This window comes from Ips typographus, linkage group LG1 (assembly GCF_016097725.1).
Source record: "Ips typographus isolate SLU linkage group LG1, UJ_Ityp_2.0, whole genome shotgun sequence".
Classification (NCBI taxonomy): Eukaryota; Metazoa; Arthropoda; class Insecta; order Coleoptera; family Curculionidae; genus Ips; species Ips typographus.
In genome coordinates, this window is record NC_138422.1 from 29,086,213 (window position 1) to 29,102,713 (window position 16,501).

General features: G+C 33.9%; 1 protein-coding gene across 2 annotated transcripts in view; it reads right to left on the reverse strand.

Moving 5' to 3' along the window:
* The window catches only part of Hr4 (nuclear hormone receptor 4), a 66,699-nt gene that overhangs the window by 21,383 nt on the left and 28,815 nt on the right, over window positions 1-16,501 (reverse strand). The window contains exon 1 of one of the 2 annotated variants that reach the window (XM_081993241.1): window positions 2,155-2,260. The exons of the other annotated variant lie outside the window; for it this stretch is intronic. Coding sequence (XP_081849367.1) covers window positions 2,155-2,161 — 7 coding nt within the window. The 5' untranslated portion in view covers window positions 2,162-2,260. Of the gene's footprint in view, window positions 1-2,154; window positions 2,261-16,501 lie in introns of those variants that run through there. 2 annotated transcript variants of the gene reach the window in all.

A 16,501-nucleotide genomic window follows, 5' to 3' on the forward strand; every position in this document is an offset into this window, starting at 1 on the left:
AGTTTCTGATATATGACAGTAAGTTACATTTTTTTAAATGAAACATATCCTATATATTTTTACGTCATTTAATTCTGTTGATTTTTACTTTTTCAACGGTGTATTACAACATATAAGTTTGTAGAGGTTAATCCTGTTATTTTAAAAAAAGACCTTTGCTAAGCTAAAAAAAGGCTAATATCTAAAATACCAAACAAAATCGGAAATCATATAAACTAACACATCAGAAAATCTAAGTTACAAACAGTTTTACCGTCACTTTAATAAGAAAAGTGGCTATTTCTATTTTCTACTATTTTTAAGGTGGAAGTTAAAAAAACTGTTTATAAACGACATGTAACATGTTAATATGAACATAGCCAAATTTTGTTTCAACTGTGGGTATTTTTATACATATTATTTAGCACTTTTTTGTTAAGGAAACGCTTTTTTTCTAATTAACAAGATTAACGTTTACAAACTTATATGTTTTAATACACCGTTGAAAAGGTAAAAATCAACAGAATTAAATGAACTAAAAATATATAGGGTTTTCCATTTAAAAAAATATAACTTACTGTCATATGTCAGAAACTAAACGTAATAGGAAAAAACTGACTACGCCATTGGATTCTACATGAAAACTTCTACCGGAAACCGTTTTTCCTTTTTTGATAACTTTAATAGCAAATGAAATACAGAGGAGGTTCCAAAATGACCATTTTTCAAAAGCCCCCCGTATCTTTGAAACAAAAGAAGTTTGCGCAGCCCACTCTTCGCCAGTCATCTCAGCTCAGAAAAAGAGATCAGAACACGTATGCTACTTTTTTTCTATCTATTACCGTTTTCCCTGTACCCCGTAAAACCACAGAAAATGCAGCATTTAATTCATTTACGATTAACTCCATGGAGCGGGCAGAGCGTTTTTGACGTCACGATGACGTAATTTGGCAAAACCATAATTTGCCCAACTGTCAAATTACGTCATTGTGACGTCAAAAACTCTCTGAGCGTGAAAACAAAGACGGCCTAGATTTCAGTGTAACAGGTTAAATCTTTATGCGGATGACACCACAATCTTAGAAAAAGACACCTGACTAAATGTTCCTGACAAATATCTGAATGACGAAAATGAGCAGTGTCAAGTTTAAACGGTTGAAAGATCCAGTCCTGAAACTGAAGCAAAAAATGATGTGGAGAACTACAAAAACTTGCTCAGACGATCCTGAAAAATTACACTTTGCATCCCAGATATGGTTCTCTTTGCTCCACAAAAAAAGTAAAGATGTATTCCAACTTCTCTAGAATTCTAACGTCAAGACAAAAGTCCAACAAACAGCAGGAAATAGTCTGCATCTTCAAGATATGGTCCGAATAGTATGTAATCGTGTTTTCGATTGGCAATTTAGTTCAAAAGTAATGTATCTGTATACTGCTCTATGAATTGTCATTTAAACAATATGGCAATACACTGATTTTGGACTAAACATGCCAACTTGTATTTAGTGTAAAGGTGAAAAATTGGACAATTTGTTCTAATTTTGTTGTAAAGTTTTCCTAAAATTTTTTACTTTTAGCTGAAATTTCTCTCGCTTTATACTCTGTGTTGTGCCTAATTTGGATCCAGAAGGGCTTTTCCGGACAGTTTTAACTATTATAACTCAAAATCAAATTTATAGTGTTATTTTCGAAAATCCTGGACGTAAAAACTTGATTATCAATCACGTTTATTCCAAATAATCAATTAACCCCCCAATATGACAGTTAAAACTTACTGATTGAAATTTGATCGATTTATTGAGCCAATTTCCCGTGCTGTTGTTTTATAAAACTAAATTAGCTGATTTATTATTGGATATTTCTCCAAAAAACAGTAAAAAACGTTTATTTTAGTAAAATAACATCTGAGCCATAATATCATATCCTAAAATTTCAAATACTGATATTTCTTACATTACATACAAGAGTCGGAATAGGGTTTTTTGATATTTTATGTCTACTTTTTGTTATTTATAAAAACGTACTCAAATAAACGTGGTTTTAGATGTAAAGTTTGTAAATACTAAGTGTTATTTAGAATAACCAGTAGTAATTGAAAATGTTATTCATTGCTTCACTTTGGTATGTTAAAGCAAGAAAACCGTGTTTTAAGTAGAGTTTTAACTGAAAACTTACCAAACATAACCAGGAAGAAACTAAAGCGAAACAGGGCCGTATCAGTGCAATTGTCGATTCGATAACATAATTATGCAGGCACGCACATTGCATAACGTTCTTTAATATATGGTTTCAATTAAAATAGAGAGAGAGTAGAACCGTGTCACGCAAACACAACAAATGCAACTACTACTGTCCCCCTTTACGTGAGTGCGTTATCAAATGTAGGCCTGATGATAACGGGGCCCGATCTCCCGGAAAAACATATTCGGCAGACTGATAGCGCCGCTATTTTTAGACTTTGTGTGATATTACGCAAAAATGCATAGTCCGATGGTATTTTATGCACGGATTGACACCTGCGTGTGTAAAGTGTGAGCAAATCTGTAGTGTAGAGATAAGAGGGTCGAGCCGGAATTGTCGTTTTTTGGGCGAGGACCGGTACTCCTCCCAGTTGCACTCGCCCTATTGGTTTAGGCATTTCAAAATGGCTGAAGTTTCCTGGAAGATTATCTAAATTACACTATTGCTGGTTTTTCTAACTGGAATATAACTGACAACTTTAAGTGTGCAAATTTGGCAATGCTGTAAACAGGATATTAAAAACAACAACTTGATTAAACCATCCATACAGGTGTGAAATATTTAAAGTTATCTTTAGAATAAAATTGGTCATAAGACGTCATTTAGAAGTGTAGTTTCGTTTTATAAAAACGTGTGCTTGAATCTGTTCTGGGCCTACATTCTTGAAATGATGGAAAGAAGTTATAAAGAGAAAGGAATACATAATTTAACCGAATCCTGCCATTGTCAACCAGGTCTGTCACATTCTGTCAACACTTCTCTTGGCAATTCTACTCCCTGCGTTCAAGAATTAGGGCCCAGGGTGCGTATTCTTGAAACGAGGGAAGGGAATTATCAAGAGAAAGGCATGTAGAATGTGACAGGAACCCGCCATTGTCAGCTTTTTCTGTCACATTCTATCAACACTTCTCTTGAGAATTCATACAGTAAGCGACCAAAACGGAAGTCGCCATCTTTGTCCGCGACATTCGCCTACTGCGCAATTGAATGAAACTACCAAGTTAGTCGTAAAACAGTTTTGTGAATAGTGGGCTTGATTATTGCTACTGATTTTCAGACAGTTTATGGCCGCCATACTGAACGATTTTTGTCTTCCACTTTGGTTGCTTATGCTCCTTCCTACTATTTTTTTTTTCATTGAAAAAAAAAACATAAAACCTGCATTTTACAGCCTGTGCGTATTTTGACACTGACTACTTGTTGCAAATGTCGAATGACATCACATTTATTTTGACAGACTGACACAAAGTTTGTCATTATTTGCCTGGAGCCACCGCCCTCTGTACAAGAAAGCCAAGAAGGTGCATGGCAAAAATTCCAATATGGCCGAAATAGTGGTTGCCAGTTTGCATTAGTTTATACTGTGGAAATTGAGTTTTTTGATGATTAAATTAATTTTTAAGGTTTAAAGTCAAGACTTGGGATTACTTGCCAAAGTAATTTTTGTTTGCTATTATATATTGTTGTTTATATGTTTATTGTTCTAGTGAAAGTGTAGTTTGTGTTCATTTTATTGTGTTATCACTATGGTTATTGTTCCTTCATTGTTCTATAATTTGTGGTTGGTTTTTTAACTTAAATTCTATTGCCTCTACAATATGCCGTCCACTTGTTGTTTGCCAAATTGTAAAATGATTTTACTCCAACACAGTGGTGAGTACAATATGCTTTCTCATTCAGTAAACTTATTGACTCTTACATACATAATTATGTGAGTTACATTTTGAGGCCGCCTGCATTTTGAGAGCAACAAAGGTTTACTCTGAAGAAACAAGACAGCTTTTAGAAGTTCCATTGGCACATTTACATTTTAAAAGAAAGGTCTTGGTAATAATATAAAACCCATTTACCAGTTCTGCTTACCTAGCTTCAAGGATTTCCAAATTTTCTTTGATTGAGCAGTTTTCACATTAGTTTGTTGTACTTTCCAGGACAAAGGGTTCTAACCAAACTTGCTTTGGCTGGACTTTATTAGGTATAAAAAGCCATATCTATACATATCTGGATCAGGAATGAAGCGTTCTTTGATTTTTCACTCACAACTTCTAATCAACTACACGAAAAAATAACATATAACATATTTTTTACTGCATCTGAAACGAAAACCGCTAACGCCGCCATTAAAAGTGACATTCTAGGCTTACTTGTACAGAGGGCGGTGCTGGAGCTCATTAATTTCTAGATATACTATTGAAATTTCCATATCATCTAAATATCTTTATGGTGTTCTTATTGAACTCTGCAACGTATCCAAATCCTCTTTTCATGAGGCGTTTTCGTTTGACACATGATTTCGGGTCCAAACGCGTTAAAAAGTCACATGACAACCTGTTTACAAAATTATATGGAGATCACGTGACACAGTCGCTCACCGCCGTTCTGTCAATTAACTTGGTCACATGTAGAATGCAGTAAACGAAGTAGTTCAATTGGCCAGATTTGTGCACGTGACATAACACTAGTACTCTAGCCGAAGTGGCAGTGACGCAATAAATGGTGACGTCAAATTGAAATTCACTCATGTCTTATGGCGTTATGGATTGGCATGCACTAAACATGCCAATGTATTGCCATACTGTTTCAATGACATTTGATAGAGCAGGATACAGATACATTGGTTTTGAACTAAGCTACGCAATCGAAAACGCCATTAGATTACTTCCAAAGGTTTTCATTGAATCTCGCGGTTCCGTTTTCGTTAAGCCAGACAAATTGTAAAGTTCGGGTATAGAGCATTTTTAAAAAACTATTTTTGTTTTTTGCTACCTATCAATACCTTTTTTACGAGAGTATTCGGCAACATGGCATCAGTGTGTTTTTAAGGTTAGCAAATGACAGAAACATATTGATTGACAATTGACATTGACAGTGCTTCAGTTGTTTACCGATTTGACAAGACTCACAAGAGTGAGGTTAAGAAAAATATAACAAGAACGGAAAAATTAAATCAGTGTCGATAATACTTTACTCGAAATGTGCGGGCTGGTGTTGGTATAGTGATTCTGGACTGTGTCTGTTATTTTCTTGATGGTAAACCTGCAGAGTAAGGTAAGCAACAACCAACCCTCTGTATGTCACATCAAACATCTATCAGTAGCAAAATCAGCCGCTGTTACCGGAAATATCAAAATATGAGAAATACAACTCACACAAAATAATAACCTAATCGATAAATTTAAGTTGCAACAGGAAAATTTTGAATAAACTGTCAACAAACAACCAAAATTATGAAGTTCCAAATGTCGTTGCTAAACAATTTCCAGATTCTGGACTTTTTCTTTGTCTACAATTAATGTCACACATATGAAGAAGTGTACTAAAATATCTTAAAATCTAACATAAAGGGAGTGGTGACCTAACAACAGTGAAAGAATCGTTGGTGTGGAATTGTTTAACAGGTTTCTATGATTTAGGTTACATTTCCTCCAAGATTAGAACCAATTACACTTTGGTAAAATACCTGTCTTGTCGACCATGTATAATATACACAAAATAGTTTGTTCTTTGAAATGTTAACAACGGAACCAATTGCGCTGTTTGAATTTGGGTTGCGCACCGCAAAATATTTGATCGTATTGCGGGAACAAACCCAATAGACAACAGCCTGCACAAGTACCGAACAAAATAGAAAAGCGAGTAGTACCACCAGGAAGGCCAACGCAATTACGCAAGCCGCGGTAAATACGAACTGCGGTCGTTCACCTGAACTTTGCACGAAAAAATCTGCTGTACGACCGCCTAGAACGGTTTCACTTGGAGAAAGTTTTGACCCACATCCAGGGCCGATTCGCGTGCTTCTTCTTCTGCTGTTGCTTGCTTCGTTTTCACGCTTCAAGGTTTAAGGCACGGTCAAGAGGCTGTACTTACTAGGTTAGATATAGTCTGATGATGGTTGTGTTTGCTGCGCCGAAACTGGTTAACGATAACAACTTCAGACTTGAACGGCCAAGACCTCAATTTAGACCAAAATAAATGAATTAGGAACACAAAGTCTGTCTTTATCAGTGTCCTGGAAACCAGGCAAAGCCCTTGACAGTAGGAAAAAAATTGGTCTTATCAAAATAGTGCATTTTTCAACCTCAATTATGTTTGTCGACCGTTTACAATGTTGTAATCGTTTTGTGAGCTTGTTACGTTACGGTTTTTCAAGGTTTTAAAGATCAAGAATAAATCTCAGGTTGATATTTGGTGCCTGAACTGTAAAAGTTGACTTTTAATGCTAGAACTGACTTTACTGGGACTAAAGAGAGTCCAAAAGTATATTTTCAAGACTTTAATTGGTGTACAACTCAATTTTCTGGACTGGACAACAAGTCTAGAAGTAAATTAAATTTTCGAACAATTTTATTTCTAAAAATTAGTTCTCAAGACTATTATTGTAGCATTTGGTACCAAAATTTTTTACTTTTATTACTGAAGAAACTTGAGTTTTGGAAATAGTCTTAAACTCGATTTTTCAGTCTTAAAAAGCACTAAAAACAGTCTGAATTTCTTAGAGATGCTACAATTTATTGCACCTATGAGTGTAGAAGTCAATTTAATAGTGAAGAAGCTTGAAATAACATTTTCAAGACTATGGTCAGTGGACAAACTGGCTTTTAGGCCTGATAAGTCAAAAACTTTGTAAAGATAGTGTTGAAACTCGATTTGAGGCACTGAAAACAGCCTTAAAACACTAAAAACAGTCTAGTTTTTTAAGAAATACCCGAATTTTTAGCACTGAGGTGTCTAGAAGTCGATTTAATAGTGACAAAGCTTGGAATGCCATTTTAAGTCTATGAAGAATGTGAAAATTGTTTTTTAAGTTTGCTATGTCAATAACATGGTGAAGATAGTCTTGAAACTCGATTTTCCAAGCTGAAAGCAGTTTTGAAGCACTAAAATTAGTCCAGAATTCGAAGAAAATGAAAAGCAAAGTAAAAAGCACGAAAAGTTAGTTTTCAAGACAATTTTCATGAATCTAATGTCAATGTTCTGCATCTAAGACTATTTTCAAGACTAAAATATTGAAATTTGCCTTAAAATTATGAAAACTTACTTCAAATGCAAATTTTAAGCTTCTGATGTCACTTTTCATTAGTTCAGTCACATTTTGGGGTTCAAGTCAATTTTTAAGGTTTAAACGTATGAATTTGTAGTAACAAATTCTTGAAAAAGTAGTTTTTATGTCTACAAGTCAATTTTTAGTATTAAAATCTCTCGATTTGCATGAAAACTGGTTATAAACACAATTTTTAAGCTTCTGAAATTTTTATCTTTTCTAATTCAATTTTCAAAACTAAAGTCTTTTAGTTTGTCTGGAAACTATGAAAACTGGCTACAATAATATTTTTTAAACTTCTTAAGTGAATTTTCCGTTTCCAAGACAATTTTTAAGTTGGGTTGGGTTAGTTTTGGGTCTTTGACCGTAATAACGTGTAATAAAGTGCTTGTTCCAAATTTGATCAATATTGCTTCAACGGTCTGACAGTTATGACAAAAAAAAAACGATTTTTTAAACAGAAATTTGAAGGACTGTATTTTCCTTAGGAAGCACTTTTGGTGAATTATTGACATAAAACTGGACCACCCTGTATTATAATGGCATTTTTAAAGGACAGTTAACACAATTTTTGCTTAAACAATACCAATGTTTTAACTCTATACAGTCTGTCCCAAATTAGATGATCACCATTGGGATCTCAGTTATTATCGAAGGTACAAAAATGTTTAAATTAGAAAAGTTTTAAAGAATTACATGGCTAATTCAAATCTCTTTTGAAAAATAACCCAGCATTTTTTGTTTTCGAGATATTTGAACAAAACTGAAAAATTATGATTTTTTCTTCGGCCATTATATGTGCAAATCGTTTAGTGGACAGCTGTTAAACTAAAATAAATATTTTTATACCATTTTTTGGCCTATTAGATGATAATGAAATTAGATATGGCCTCCATAAGTAAAACAAAATGTAGTGTCCTAACCTCAAAAATAAATAACGATAGAGCATTTTTGGGACAACCAAATTATTCTTCAGAACAAAGTGTCCTAACATTGTCGAAGTTTACCGGCTGTCCAATAAACCGTTTGCAAAATAATGGCCATGTAAGAAATCATCACTGTTCAGTTTTTTCGAAATATCTTGAAAACAAAAAATAATAGAATATTTTTCAAAAAAGACTTGAATTAGCCATATTCAATATAATTTAGACATTTTTGTTACTTCAATGGAGAAATCCCAATGGTGAGCATCGAATTTGGGACAAACTGTATATCAAACATTTCTCTGGGCTGACCAAAGTTTAGAAATCAGTTCTGGGGAATTTTACATTTACTGCTCCAAATTAATTTTGACACCATTCAGTTAGATCCAGAAACATATAAAATGTGCATATTTTACACTGTGTATACGGAGTGACACTTTTCCTAACCTGGTAAGTAGATACCAACTCGCTTACTTTAAATAATCATCCGGTATATTATGTCTTTTTTGGATTCTACGGCAAATTGCAATCATATACCTCTCTGTATTCGTTTTTAAGATATTTGTGGTTTGTTTTATTTAACAAAGTATGTTGTAGGAATGGCAGGGTCAAAAATTGTTGTATCATACTCCCAAATTTTCAAAATCATGGTTTATGCGGTTTTCCCATAATGGATCGCAGCGGTTCATTGTTGTCCACCCTATGATGAACCGATTCTAAATAAACTTGCTATATTAATAAAACAATACTTTTAATTTCTGAATAAGTTTAAACTTAGTAGTTCGGTACCGCAAAAAAATTCCGTTACAAACTGAAAAAAGCGCAACGTTTCGTCACCACAAAACGCCGAATAACAATTTCGGAACGGCGAAATTAAGGTGCTATTGACCCTATAAAAATTTCACTTAACTTTCATTACCACATTGTGTAACGTCGTCCAAGGATTGTTTATTGTAATATTGTTTGCGTATATACCTACATAGTGGTGTGGCGTAACCTGTTCTAGCCAAACAGATTCGTTAGCGTTTGCTAGATTGTTGGTATAGCGAAACAGAGTCAATAGAAACTAGATCCGCTCATCCTGGAGGCTCTGTGTGTGCGTCATGAGTTTTGGGAGAATGAATCTAACGGGGTTTCCACGCAGCAGCATCTCAACAAAGGTTCGATTAGTAGCGACCAAAAAAGAGAAAGCAGGAAACTTGTCGAAAGTGAAATTGGCTCGGTTCAGTGACTTTCACCGCTTCCTACTCGTTTGGTTCTTTGAATAACGGCGGTTAGAGTGCTCCCGTTGCTGTTGAATAATGACGAACCGATCATGTTCTAATCAACAACGGCGCAAAAAAAATGGCGGTCGTTACGTAAATTCTTCGCTAATCCCCCCGTCATGTTCGCTATTTTTCTCTCACTCTCTCGTCCGATCGTACTGTTACGTAACTAATTGAATAATTTTGATTTTAAGGTTGAGGAAATGGCTTTCTATGGCATCGAGGTTAATGCTCTTTCCATATATTCAACGTTTCCCTGTCCCAATACCGTAAGTCAACCGGTGATTACAACAGTCGCTTAAGCGAGAAACCACCACGATGACCAGATCTGAATTCCGTGCAGCATCAATATTTTATTTTGGCACCACGTCAAACTTAAATTTATGAGGTCAAAGTCAGGAGTTGTCATGTGATCACAAAGTTTTGGGATTTATTCGGAAATTTTACTAATTTATAGGAAAAAAAGTCAAAAAATGGTGCCAAAAGATAGCTAGCAAATATTATCAAAATGGCAGCAAGAAGCTACCAACTTGGTTAAATTAAATAGAACACTCTGTATATTCATGCATTTTTGAATACTATCGATTCTAAGTAGGTTTCTTATACAGGGTGGTCCAGTTTTAAATGTCAATAATTCACCAATTGATAGCCCATCAAAGTTGACATGCATTATGTCATTTTCCTGAAGAAGGAAGACACAAACCTCCAATGTTATATATTAGCTTGTCTGTGATGTTATTCAAAATTGACAAAAATGTCTACTTGGGTTATTGTGTTTTTTACTTTAAAATGGTTCAAAAGTATTCAAATATGGTCATCTCTGAGGTTTACGAGTTAATTTTGGACACTAAATATTCAATAGTCAAAAAACAGGATTTTTGGATTAATGTTTCCTGGCGTTCAATTTTTTTGACTATAGGTAGTGTAAAACTGATTATTCAATTCAAACTTTTTTTTTATTCAATTAAACACTGGCAACAGTCCGAATTTCCGGACTAATTTAATTCTAAAAATTAGCGTTCAAGACTAATATCGTAGCATTTAATGCCAAAATTGTTTACTTTCATCAATGAAGAGTCTGAAACATAACTTTTACTATAAAAAATAGTTTAAAATTCGGTTTTTCAGTCCTAAATCACAGTGAAGCGTCTAGAAGTCAATTTAATACTGACAAAGCTTGAAATGGCATGTTTAAGCCTATGGAAAATGTTAAAATAGTTTTTTAAGTCTGCTATGTCAAAAACTTGGTGAAGATAACCCTAATAGGTACTTGATTTTCCCAGCTGAATGCAGTTTTAAAGCCCTAAAAATAATCCAGAATTCTAAGAAACTAAAAAGCAAAGTAAGAAAACTTGAAAAGTTACTCTTCAAGTTAATTTTCAAGAATCTAATGTCAATATCCTGTATTTATTTTCAAGACTAAAATATTAAAATGTATTTCCAAATTATGAAAACTTGCTTTAAGTGCAAATTTTAAGCTTTTTATGTCATTTTTCATTGGTACAGAGTCACTTTTTGGTGTCCAAGTCAATTTTCAAGGTTGAAATGTGTGAATTTGTAGTCAAAAATTCTAGATAAAGTAGTTTTTCATGGCTACAAGTCAATTTTCACTACTAAAGTTTTTCAACTTATCTGAAAACTATAACGACTGACTACAAAGACAGTTTTTAAGCCTCTAAAGTCAATTTTCACAGTTTCCAAGTCAATTGTCAAGGCTAAAGTCTTTCAATTTGTCTGAAAACTGTGAAAACTGGTTACAAAGACAATTTTTAAGCCTCTCAAGTCAATTTTCACCGTTTTAAAGTAAATTTACTGGTTTCTAAGTCAATTTTCAAAACTAAAGTCTTTCAATTTGTCTGAAAACTGTGAAAACTGGTTACAAAAACAATTTTTAAGCCTCTCAAGTCAATTTTCACCGTTTCAAAGTAAATTTACTGGTTTCTAAGTCAATTTTCAAAACTAAAGTCTTTCAATTTGTCTGAAAACTGTGAAAACTGGTTACAAAGACAATTTTTAAGCCTCTCAAGTCAATTTTCACCGTTTCAAAGTAAATTTACTGGTTTCTAAGTCAATTTTGAAAAAAACTAAAGTCTTTCAATTTGTCTGAAAACTATCTACAAAGACGTTTTTTAAGCTTCTTAAGTGAATTTTCACTGTTTTCAAGAAAACTTTTAAGTTGGGTTGGGTTTGTTTTGAACGTAATAACTCAATTATCTCGTAAACAAAGTTTCAAATCAGAATTTTATAAGAGATACTTATTTTGTCAAATTGAACAAGTAAAGTAAAAAAATATTTTTGAAAAATATACAGTGACGTAGAGAATAAAGCAGAAAAATGGAAACCATCTTTCTGTATTTACATCACTGGACAGTTTCGACAAACGTCATTAACATCACATAATGAGTATTAATTGCACATATATTTGTTATAAATTTGATTAAAATATTGCTCTAAACTTTTATGGACCTAGCATCTGACCTTTACAACATGACCTTTTGGTAAACCACAAAAAGTTAACATAAGAATATGCAAGCCGTTTTGATCTTTAACAGTTAAATATCGATTTAGGGGGTATACTATTAAAAAATCTACAGTGTGTTCAAAATAAGGAGGGACAAGCACGTCTTGAACTAATTCACAAATTTTGTCCTGCAAAATCCTTTCATTCACACTCAAAAAGGAATCTTTTATCTCTGTATCTAGTTTCAAAGTTGACTGACTGATTTTCCAGTCAAAGATAGTATTCTGTGGTCTAATTCCGTTTAAAACCAATAATTTGCATCATAATTGCAAGGCAGAAGTGGCCCTACACGTTTCTAGATGTTCTCCAATATTTATTTTTGCAAAATTTTGATTCCTACATAATAGTTCTGTTTTAGCATATACGTTAATTTGATCCCTCTTTGTGTTCGTCATAAATGTAGTTATTTCGGTTTCTCTGATCGACATTTTTGTCAGACGATATGACACAATCAACAACGTGCCTTTTTTACTAAAATTATTCATTTCATTTGTTTGATATGCGAGAAACAAAGACGTAAAAAGATGACGTCATTCTTAAAAGGTAAAATTTTGACTATATTTTGAAAAATGTACACTTTTTTTGATTTTACTAATGGCATTTCTCCACAGATCCTGAAACTTATTTTTATTCCGAATTCAATGATTATGAATGACGTTATATACATCCTTTATGGTTTAAATCACCGCCCTCTGTACAAGAAAGCCTAGAATGTCACTTTTAATGGCGGCGTTAGCGGTTTTTGTTTTGTACACAAACCTATGCAGATGCAGTAGAAAATATGTTTTATTTTTATTTTTTCGTGTAGTTGATTAGAAGTTGTGAGTGAAAAATCAAAGAACGCTTCATTCCTGATCCAGATATGTATAGATATGGCTTTTTATACCCAATAAAGTCCAGCCAAAGCAAGTTTGGTTAGAACCTTTTGTCCTGGAAAGTACAACAAACTAATGTGAAAACTGCTCAATCAAAGAAAATTTGGAAATCCTTGAAGCTAGGTAAGCAAAACTGGTAAATGGGTTTTATATTTTTACCAAGACCTTTCGTTTAAAATGTAAATGTGCCAATGGAACTTCTAAAAGCTGTCCTGTTTCTTCAGAGTAAACCTTTGTTGCTCTCAAAATGCCTCAAAATGTAACTCACATACTTATGTATGTAAGAGGCAATAAGTTTACTGAATGAGAAAGCATATTGTACTTACCACTGAGTATTGTGTTGGAGTAAAATCATTCCAGTTCAAAGCTTTCAACCACTGTTGGGTTCGAGCAGGGTCTTTTGGAAAGTAAAAGACTGACACTTTTGGGCCTTTCACCAAATTGTTTTTACAATTTGGCAAACAACAAGTGGACGGCATATTGTAGAGGCAATAGAATTTAAGTTAAAAAACCAACAACAAATTATAGAACAATGAAGGAACAATAACAATAGTGATAACACAATAAAATGCACATAAACTACACTTTCACTAGAACAATAAACATATAAACAACAATATATAATAGCAAACAAAAATTACTTTGGCAAGTAATCCCAAGTCTTGACTTTAAAACTTAAAAATTAATTTAATCATCGAAAAACTCAATTTCCACAATACAAACAAATGCAAACTGTCAACCACTATTTCGGCCATATTGGAATTTTTGGCATGCACCTTCTTGGCTTTCTTATACAGAGGGCGGTGTTTAAATGCGTTTTTCTCTTTTTTTTTTGTTACCTTAATAAAGAAATGTTACTACTATTACAGATTTGAAATAGTATATTTCATTACCAGTACAGAAATGAGGATTTTTCCGTGCGCGCGTGACAAATTCTCGTGTGAGGCGCAGCCGAACACGGGAAGTCATGCAAGAACGGAAAATCCATTTCTGGACGAGTAAAGAACGATATTTTTTATTACACTTAGGTACCTGAAATCAACATAAACAAAAAATATCGCAAAAAATTATTAAGAAAATCGGGAATATTTATTTTTATTTTTAAAACAGTAAAAATGTAAGTACATACAACTCAAATTAACAAAAAAAATACAAGTAGGTAATTCTAAGAAAATTAATTTTGGACAGAACCGTTATTACTAATAGTAATATTTATTGTACAATTCGTATTATTGTTGAAGCTCAATCCCTTTTGCATTTCTTTTTGTTGAACTAAAGACTCTGCTAAAGATGTTGAAGCGGAGTGTTCGTGTGTTGGTTCTCTTGATTGACTGTTACAGATGTTGTAGTTTCCAAGTTACAAGGGCTAAACAACTTCCGTGATACTTCAATTTTTCTTTGTATGGACTCTTCTATATATCCTTCTGCTACATTGGAAGAAAGCCATCCTCCGTGTCTTTTCAAAGTGAGCAAATCACCGCCGTTTTCCACCAACATGGTTGCCGAAGAGCGCCTTAGCCCATGTCCGGTATATTCTTCGGGATTTTTTAGTTTTAGGTATTTTGCAACAAGTTTTGGAATACCACTGATAGTATGGCACCCAACATGTTGAGCGTAACATCTTTGGTTTCGGTATGCAACAAATAATCTTCTACTCTCCATATGTTTAGGGCGGAGATCTGCGTATTTACGGTAAATTGTACAGGGATCGAATTTGCAATTTTCATTGGTAATGGTAAAACTTCTTGACCTGTGAGTTTTTCCATCTCGTAAGAACACGAGAAGGAAACGCCCATTATCTTCCACATCATCTAAACTCAAACGTATTAAATCATCTCTGCGGCACGCACCGAAGATGCCAAACACTAAAATTACTTTTGCTAGTAGATATTCTCCATCTGAAGCTTCACATAAAAATTTGGTTACTTGTTCTGCTGTAAGAATCTTGGATTTCTTTGGTATATATCCTACAGCTTGTCGTTTCAAAAAAGCAATCGTTTTTGGATATTGATGGTGAGTATTTTCTTTTATTGCCAAACAACTTTTTAACATAGAGAATCGACTCCATAAAGTGGAGGATTTCATAGTGTTGGCTTTTTCAGAAAAATAGGTATACTAAAAGAATATCGTCACTCACAATTTTGATTCGTTTCTGAGTCCGCCACTTCTGCCGCTCGTTGTAAGATATTTTCGGGAATATCCCGATTTTCTTCACAATCTGAATTCATTTTTGCAAAATGTAATAAATACATAAATACTTAATTTTCACTGACAGAAAATAAAATTTGTCATTAATAAATAAATCGTTGCTATAGACACATTACTCGTTTCTTTTTTTTCTTCGGGTTGCCATAGGATATCTAGTATCATGGATATCTATGTTTATTATTAAGCGCACGGAAAGAGGGATCGGAAAAAAATTTCCGTGCGCTGTTCCGAAAATGTCATATTTACTGTATTTTACAAACAGTTGAAAATGTAGTATTTTCTGTTAAGTATAATAAAAAATGTAATGGAACACTCTGTACACTGTCACTGTATATGGCAATATTTACATTGACTCTGACTGAGGCTTAATACAGTGTGAGGCCAACTGCACAACGAGATTGTTCTTTGCTTTGGATATAGTGAATGCGGAACTGGCGTAGTTGTGTATTTTAAAATTGGGTCGGTTTAAAAGTTTAAAACCAGCCAGGCGGGCATTTATTATTTCAAACAAACGTACACTGAGCGTTCGTTCTAGGTTTTAACCTAGTTAGAGGTTAAGCTAGAGTCGAGGTTACGATTGACAAACACGCGCTTCGCCCAGCCGAGAAAATCGCTTCGACTACGATTTTCCCCCAGCTCGAGCGGCTCTAAACGAACTTTTTGAGTTCGTGCCTCAAAGGGGTAACAAAGAGAGACAGAGGGGTTATTGCGTCGTGCATTAGATGCTATTCGGGTGATTATATTGTCTATCCTTGTTCGAGCGGCATTCGACCTTAGACTATTCGATTTCAATGAGAACGGCGGTGCTGCTCTCTCGCATTCATAGCAATGACCCGCATCTAGGCCAAATGTTGCAACGCGGACGCCATTATGGAGGATATTATTATTTCTAGGCGGTCGTTATTCGATAGTTTTATACGCTTAGGTGTAGAGAGGAGAGGGAGCTTTAATTCCGTAACTAAACCGTAAAAAATTACAATATTTTACGTCGTTACTATTAATGTGAATAGAGGCGATTTGCAGGTTTGATATCTCAAAACTAGATGTTGAATTTTGCACTTTTGAGAAAGTAAATGTTTCTATTTGATTACAGTGGCGTAGGCAAGTCAATTCGTCAACTCTGATATTTTCTCTAAGAGAGGACGCTAATTATTAGATATACATTGATATTGGAAAAAGTATAAATAGGAGAGTTTTGAAAATTTGGCAGAATACTGATGTGGGCATGCCCAATCTAACTAAAATATTCTCAAGATGGTTGCACTTCCGGTTATACCGGAAGTCGATCACAACTTTCTTATTTTAAATAGAACACCCTATATATTATTACATATTTGGATTCCTCACAAAATTCTGATCAACTTTTGTGTACAATGCCGTATGTCTATCTCTAGCCGTTTTCGAAATATTTGAAGTTTTTCCAAAAAAGTTGCAACGCTCAACATATT